The 8846-nt window shown below is 38.0% G+C and overlaps 1 protein-coding gene across 1 annotated transcript; it reads right to left on the reverse strand.

Moving 5' to 3' along the window:
- Positions 1-5739: 5739 nt before the first annotated feature.
- On the reverse strand, positions 5740-8166 carry LOC113766673 (1-aminocyclopropane-1-carboxylate synthase-like). The gene is made up of 4 exons (XM_027310837.1): positions 7999-8166; positions 7747-7878; positions 7471-7631; positions 5740-6770 (listed from the first exon to the last, which is right to left on the reverse strand). The coding sequence occupies exons 1-4, from the start codon at positions 8164-8166 to the stop codon at positions 5885-5887; spliced, it is 1347 nt and encodes a 448-aa protein (XP_027166638.1). The 3' UTR covers positions 5740-5884.
- Between the last annotated feature and the right edge of the window lie 680 nt (positions 8167-8846).

An 8846-nucleotide genomic window follows, 5' to 3' on the forward strand; every position in this document is an offset into this window, starting at 1 on the left:
ATTAATAACTTACAAACTCCATTCAACTAGAATGCACAAAAAGCTATTTATACTACCTCATTTTCACAAAAATGGAAGAGCAAGTTTATTTACAACTACAACCACATATTGAAACTATTATTGCCATTATGAGAATCCATATTCATATTTTTTTTATCTCCGTTCAGATCAATGTAACATTTTTTAAACAATGTGTAACTCTATGTGAATTATTTGTAAAACTTAATAACAGAAACACAATCTATTATAAAGATGTACAAGAAGCTTACATAAAATTACAAAATGTTCAAAACATGTTACACTGTTCAGACACGATTTTGTAGTGTTACCAAAGTTGGTGGGATGTGAGTTACATAAATAGAGTTCACAAGAAGGGTAAAAGTGGAACAAAAATAATGAGGGGTTTACAATGATACCAAAGTTGTCATTCCAGGGGTGCTAAGTGTGATTTCAAAAACATGAAGGGTGTTAGGTGTGATTAGAAGAAACCTCAAGGGAGGTTTCTGATATTAACCCTTTATACATTTAGTCAGAGATAATGCAACATAGGGTCAAACAATATTAGAACTTTAATGTTTGTGCTCATTTTTCCTCCTCCTATTACATTACTCATTAGTGTCCAGTACTATCCACCATCGTATTGGAGATATTAAAGCAACTTATCAATAATTCCACTTGATAAGTTGACAATAGGGTATCGCAATATTAATAACTTACAAACTCCATTCAACTAGAATGCACAAAAAGCTATTTATACTACCTCATTTTCACAAAAATGGAAGAGCAAGTTTATTTACAACTACAACCACATATTGAAACTATTGTTGCCATTATGAGAATCCATATTCATATTTTTTTTTTTATCTCCGTTCAGATCAATGTAAGATTTTTTAAACAATGTGTAACTCTATGTGAATTATTTGTAAAACTTAATAACAGAAACACAATCTATTATAAAGATGCACAAGAAGCTTACATAAAATTACAAAATATTCAAAACATGTTACACTGTTCAGACACGATTTTGTAGTGTTACCAAAGTTGGTGGGATGTGAGTTACATAAATAGAGTTCACTTTTTTTTTTTCGAAACGTTAGTTAACTTGCATTGAACTATAATAAGAGTTTACACTTCGAGCAAAGGCCCGAGAAGCTGTACAACATGTGTTTAAGAACACGGAGGAACAAGGAATTCCTCATCCAACAAGATGCCTAAGGCATAAGAGCTAACATGCTCACAAACATCATTATCATCAAAATTAGCGAAACAAAAAGAGCACATTCGAAACAGTGACTGTAGTCTTAATATATCTTCAAGCATTGTTGTCATTCTGCAATCTATGGATTTACCAATCTTAAGTTGCTTCAGCAGTGCCTTGTTGCGAACTTGTATGCAGATGTAGCACCACCCTCTTTCCACTGCTTTACATAAAGCCAATTTGATAGCTGCAGCATCATCAATATTTTGGTCTCCTGAGCTTCTGTCTTTTAAGGCCCACAATTCCTTTGCCTCATTTGGCATTCCACTTATGGCAACACCAATTCCCAGCACTGCTGGTCTTTGTAAGCTTCTGGTTGCCACCCGCAGAATTATTCCTTCATGGCTTTCGTGTGCATTACTGGCCTCTACCAGTGGTAGCTCTGTTTCTGTTGTGCTCTGAACAATCTTCTTAGACTCTAGATCCTCTAGTTCCAGCCATTCTTTGTGTGCATTCTGAATAACTCTACTCGGATTATAGCTGGCCTGATGCTCAAACTCCCTCTTGTTTCTGTCTTTCCAAATCTGCCAAAGTATATTTGCAGTTAGCCCCAAGTGGCTTCCCCCACCTTGCCTTTTCCTTGCCTCTGTGATCCTGCTCCACCATCTTTGGAAGTTTCCCTCCTGGTCTTTAGCACCCTCCCATGTAAGTGGAGCTACTTTCCAGATTGCTAGTGCTAGAGGACATTGCAGTAAAGTGTGTTCGACTGTTTCAGGTTCTTCTCCGCAACCTTTACACACTGGGTCCCCTACAGTAGTTCTCCTAAAAATGGCCTCTCTAACTGGGAGAGCTCCGTTAATACACTTCCAGATAAACACTTTAATTTTGTGTTTGATGTTAAGCTTCCACAGGGTATTCCATAACTGATTACTCTGACTACCACTTGCCTCAAAGCTTGTTCCAGCCTTCTCCTTATTAGTGTTACTACCCGAACATTCAGCCATTAACCTCTTGTAGCCAGATCTTACCGTATATTCTCCTCCTTCACTGTACTTCCAATAGTTTGAATCTTCTCTCCCAGCTAAACTGATTGGTATACTGAGAATCTTCTCAGCATCAGACTTGTTGAAAGTTCTGAATACCACGTTTGAGTTCCATCTTTTGTTATTGATCAGCTGCTGAACTGTGTCAAATTCACAGTTTTGGGGCCTTGGTGTAGATGGCTTACCATTTGGAGCTTGTGGTATCCACTTATGCTCCCATATTTTAGTGCTGCTGCCGTTACCAATTCTTCTCAGTATACCTTCTTCCATTACTCCTCTTACACTCATCAGCCCTTTCCAGAACCACGAAGCACTACCTTGCACTTTGCATGAAAAAATTGATTCCTTAGGAAAGTACTTAGCTTTCAAAACTTTGCTCACAAGGAGATTTGGTTTAGTAATTATCCTCCAAATCTGTTTTCCTAGCAGAGCTTTGTTAAAAGCTTCCAGATCCTTAAATCCCAATCCACCATCCTTTCTTTCCTGAGCCATTTTCTTCCAAGCAACCCAATGCATTTTGTTTTTGCCGTTGGCTTCCCCCCACCAATAATTTGCCATAGCTGAACTGAGATCCTTACACAATTTCCTTGGCAATTTGAAACATGACATGGCGTATGTTGGCATGGCCATTGTGACTGCTTTGAGCATGACTTCCTTCCCTGCATGGCTTAACAACTTGTTCTTCCAGCTTTCCAGTCGCCTGTTGATGTTTTCTCCTATGTAGCCAAATATTTGCTCTTTTGTCCTAGAGATAACCATAGGTAGACCAAGATATCTCCCTTGTTTCACTTCTTCCATGCCTCCAAGCTTACTACATATCTCCTGTTTTTGACTATTGGGCACGTTCTTGCTGAAGATCACTGATGACTTCTCTAAATTAATCAACTGTCCAGAAGTTTGTTCATAAGCTTGAAGTATATTCATGAGCTCCTCAGCTTGCTGCACCTCCGCACCACAGAAGATAAGTGAATCATCCGCAAAGAAGAGATGAGTAATGTTTGGGCCTTGCCTACTAATCCTCATACCTTTTAATCTCTTATTTTCAGCAGCTCTTTGGAGTAAATTTGAAAAGCCTTCAGAGCAGATCAAGAACAGATAAGGTGACAATGGATCACCTTGTCTTATCCCTCTTCCTGGCTTCACATATCCCTTGACTTCTCCATTGCAGTTAAAAGAATATGACACAGTCTCCATACATCTTGCAATCCAGTGTACCCATTGTTCACAAAAACCCATTTTGAGCATCACATCTTTCAAAAAGTGCCATTCCACTCTATCATAAGCTTTAGCCATGTCTAACTTGATAGCCATGTAACCCTCTTTCCCTTGCCTTTTGTTTTTCAGATAATGCATATATTCCTGAGCTATGATCACATTATCAAGTATTTGTCTATCAGGAATGAAAGCAGACTGATTTTTGCTGATACATTTATCAAGGACTGGTTTAAGTCTGTTAGCAAGGATTTTTGAGATGATCTTGTACAGCACACTACACAGACTTATTGGCCTATAGTTTTTCAGACACGTTGGATTTAAGATCTTGGGTATAAGAGATATAATGGTATGATTAATGGATTTCAACATACAACCAGACAGGAAAAAGTCTTGGACTGCCTTGAAAACATCCTTTTTTATCACAGTCCAGAATTTTTGAAAGAATAGTGGGGTCATTCCATCTACACCCGGAGCTTTATCCGGGTTCATAGAAAAAATTGCTGATCGAATTTCCTCTTCATGAACTGGTCTGGTCAGATTAGTATTCATCTCCTCAGTAATAGTGTGATTAACACCCCTCAGCACCTCTGAACTATCTCCTACTCCACCACTAGAAAACAGCTTGTTATAAAACATGGACATCTCGTTGACAAGTTCCTCTTCGTTCTTGGTCCAAGTTCCATTATCTCTTTGGATCTCACTGATCTTATTCCTATTCCGCCTACCCCTCACACTAGCATGGAAAAAACTAGTATTTTTGTCTCCCTCTCTTAACCAGTTTACTCGAGCTTTTTGGCTTCAAAAGGATTCCTCCTCTCTATACGCCTTCTTCAATTGTTCCTTAAGCTCGGCCCTTCTGACCCTTTTGTTCTCCATACTGGACCTTTCAAGCGTGTCCAGTTTATCCTTGAGATCAGAGATACTAGCTCTAGAGTTTGCTTGGAAAGTGTTTTTCCACTTTAAGATCTCAATTCTACAATTTCTCACTTTCCTAGTAACTCTAAACATATTGGTTCCCTGCTCCTCCTTACTCCACGCCTGCTCAATAATTTGCTGAATACCTTCCTTTTGAATCCATCTCTTATCAAAATAAAACCTTTTTTTTTCTCCTTATTGCTGGATCAGTATCCAGCATGAGCAGACTATGATCAGAAGCAAAGGATTCAATGTGCTTGCAAATGGCCCCCTCAAACTTCTGGCTCCACTCACAGCTACTTAGACATCTATCAAGACGTTGCCTTACTTCTCCTATATCATCCCAGTGGTTGCTCCAAGTCCAGGGGTGGCCCTCAAAGCCAATATCCACTAACCTATTCACAGCAATAAAATCCCTAAAGGCCTTAAAACTCTTCTCCTCTCTCTGGATACCCCCCCATTTCTCTTCATTAGAAATAATATCATTGAAGTCTCCTGCTATCACATACTTCTCCCCCCATAATTTGCTCCTATCCTTCAACACTTTCCACATAAATAGAGTTCACAAGAAGGGTAAAAGTGGAACAAAAATAATGAGGGGTTGACAATGATACCAAAGTTGTCATTCCAGGGGTGCTAAGTGTGATTTCGAAAACATGAAGGGTGTTAGGTGTGATTAGAAGAAACCTCAACGGAGGTTTCTGATATTAACCCTTTATACATTTAGTCAGAGATAATGCAACATAGGGTCAAACAATATTAGAACTTTAATGTTTGTGCTCATTTTTCCTCCTCCTATTACATTACTCATAGTGTCCAGTACTATCCACCATCGTATTGGAGATATTAAAGCAACTTATCAATAATTCCACTTAATGCTTTAAAAATTGGTTTACTCGTTAAACTCGTATATAAGAGGCTTCGAGGTTAACAAAAATGAATTAGCGGTATGAAAAATACCCTTTAGAAGAACCATGGAATTGCAAAAGAGAGGTTATAACTTGTAATAATCTATTTGGCATCTTCATTAAAAAGAAAAGAAAAGAAAGAAGGCTAGACTGAAGTATTAAACTATATATTATGTAGTAATTAACTTAGTTTCACTAAAGCAGCTACACATATAGGGATAACATAAATGTTGGATTCAACTCGTCCAAGAGTAATCATGACACCCTCTTGGATACAAAATACATAAGTTAATAATTCTAGTACTTGAAAGGTAATTACTAACCAATTATTACTTTTTCCAATTAGTTACTTGGAAAGAAGCAATAACAAAAAAACAACTAAATTATTATCATACCCAAACAACTTGAGCCTAATGCAATAAACTAGCTTGTACTATTAATATTAATGTTGTTACTTAGCTAATGCTAATATCCTCATGATCAAGTCCTGGTCTGGAACAGCTGTGCCGGAGACATAGGAGAATGAGGAGACGTCACACTAGGTGACTTCAGGCTTCTTAACATTCACGTCTTCTTCCCTCAGAGAAACTAAGCCTGAGATCCTTTTACCACTGTTTCCTCTTCTTCGCAGTCACATCTGATTTCTTCTCTGTCGCTTGGATGAAGATCCTTATCCTTTTTAGTGCGATCTCTAAAGTTTCATCATCCATATTAGCAAAGCAAACCCTAAACCAACCGGGTTCAACGCAATGAAACGAAAAGCCTGGAGAGACATTGAGCTTGACGTTATGTATGATCAACCTCCAAAGCACCATTTCTGCCTCGAACGTGGGTTCTTTGAGCAATGGACGTAAATCCATCCAACAGAAAAGACCTGCATTGCTGTTCAAACACTTTATCTCGACTTCTTCAAGCCCGCTGGTAAATGTTTGATGTCTTTTTGCAAGTCTCATGGAGCTTGTTTTAAGAAAATGGTCAATGAATTCATCATCCGATAGCATTGAGGCCAGAAAGTGTTGTGTTTGCGAGGAGACTAGTCCGAAACTGGACATTTTCCGACCACAGTTTACGACTGCATCGTTATAGGAGTAAACGATGCCAACCCTGAATCCAGGGAAGCCCATGTCCTTGGACAAGCTATAGATTATATGAATGAGGTCCCGGTTGCATTCCACTTCTTCTATGATTTCAGCTATACTACTGAAATTCGGACGGCTGAAGATGGTCGCCGAATAAATTTCGTCGCAAACCAAGTGGATTTGTTTCTCATTGATGAAGTTTACCAATGTTATTTGCGTCTCTCTCTCCACAGTGGTGCCTAGTGGATTAGATGGATTTGCAATTATCACGCCTTTGACTTTGATGCTGGATTTTTTAGCATTTTCAAATGCCTCCTCCAGCGCTTCTTTGGTGATCTTGAAATTGTTTGAGCTCTCGCAGATGACTGGAATTAGCTGCACTCCGGTTCTCCATTTTAGGTCTCTGTCAAATCTGCATAGTACAAACAACATTGCTGTATTTGTGAGTTATGGAAATTATTGTAAAAATCGTAGCAACAATAATTATAAAGTATTATAACGATACATATGGATTTGGGCTTTTTTCTGTTTTTCTTTTTTTGGTGCTCCAGAAAGGTGTTTGGCTATCCAATATTTGGAAAATTTATTTATTATAACACTGTAATACAATTTTTACGATTTATTATATGTGAGATAAAAATATTGTTAAAAAGATAAAAAGAATAATTAAAAAATATATTTATGATGTAAATTGACTAAGTATTTGTTTCCAAATAATGAGATATCCGAAAACTCCGTAGTTGTAAGGTCAATGTATACCCTAGCTGACAATAACCCTTTGACGGCGTACCATCCTGTGGGAACCCGATTGTGCGTAGGAAAGAAAATATTCGATAGAATACAGTCACTGCTGAAAATTATATGGGGACAGGCTGTTACAAATTTGTATACTGCTCATGCCAAATGTCCATTGGGTTTAAGGATGTTTCAATTTCCAGATTGACTTTACAGGATACGGTTCTGAAAAGTTTAAGATACTTGCAAATTACGTATTGACTTGTCAACTTAGCATACGACCATTATCTTTCTAGTATTGTAGTATTTTCTAAATGAATGTCCACACCAAAGTCGAAAATTTCAGTTAAAATACTAAGATGGAGAATGAAGCTTACGCTGGATAATAAGGTGTAGGAACCAAAAATGCATCCCCAGGATCAGCCAAACAAAAGGTGATCAGCTCACTAGCTCCTGTTGCTCCTCCTGCCAGCACAATTCTAGCTGGATCAAAGGTGACTCTACCTCCTCTTACTTTCCCCAGAAACCTTGCCACAGCCTGCATTAATATTTGAAGGAAATCGTGTAAAGAAAAGAGCACGTATTTTCTCTCTTGTGAGAATTTGGGAACCAAAAGCAAGTTAGCTTGGAGATGGTCTTGAATATTGACATACATTTCTGAATTCAGTCAAGCCATGATAATCCTGGAAGATGGCTATGTCCCTGAACTTTTGTACTCCTTCACTGGTGCAAATGGATGCTGATGGATGTTTTCTAATCCATTCCTCCACCAAGTCAAAAGACAACTGCGCGCAAGAAAAATCAAGAAATGAGTAAGGCTAATTATATCAACATTGATGTTACCGTCCGAGAATAAAGAACGAATTAGTCGTGGAAACAAGTTCAGCTAGGTATGTGATTCAAACCGGATTTTCAGCAAGTCCCATCTGAATAACCCCATTGGGATTTTGAGTAGGGTGGTAAGGGTCATTATCATATGCTTTCCATCCATCAAAATAAGGAGAGTTCTCTCCATGCTGTTCGTTGGTGGCAATCTTCGACAAAAGTTGGCAACTTGGATTCTCGAACTCCATCTGCTCAATCCCTCTAGGCTATGAAGTCTGTGGTATTATAATTTGGTGTGACTCAACGTGTTTTCTGTGTGTTGTGTGTGCGCGCCTTAACTTGGGGCACGCCCTATATTTCTCTAGGTAGGAATGTGGTGATGACTCAAGGTGTGGCTTGGCATAAGCTATATATAGGCAGGAGATTAGAGAAAATGGAATGATAAATGGAAAACAAGAGAGAGAGAGAGAGAGAGAGAGAGAGAGAGACAGAGACAGAGAGAGAGTAAAGTCCTATTTCAACGTTCATAAGTTTGGAAATTAACTGATTCACGGAGAAAAATGGAAAGAAAGAATGAGCTGCTAACAATAGTTTGATCAGTGTTTGCTGGCTCTGTTTGGCACAAGTCATGAGTCATGAGTCGTAATTGTTGCTTGCGTGCGTGACTCATGGTGTAAATAATTTCCACGTGAGAACAAGAAATTTCTCAATACTTGTTAATCAAAAATATAAAAATCTAGAAAATGATTTTACTATAGTTTTTCAATTACAATTCTTCTTCCTAAATTTGTAATTTCTGTGACTATTGTAATGGCCATATTTATGTTAAATTTGGCCATTACACAACATATTTAGACAAAGATTATTTATTAACTTAAATTCACTAATGATTAAGACTTGATTTCTAGTTTCTAGTTTTGTAATTCTC

The sequence above is a fragment of the Coffea eugenioides genome, chromosome 3 (genome assembly GCF_003713205.1).
Source record: "Coffea eugenioides isolate CCC68of chromosome 3, Ceug_1.0, whole genome shotgun sequence".
Lineage (NCBI taxonomy): Eukaryota > Viridiplantae > Streptophyta > Magnoliopsida > Gentianales > Rubiaceae > Coffea > Coffea eugenioides.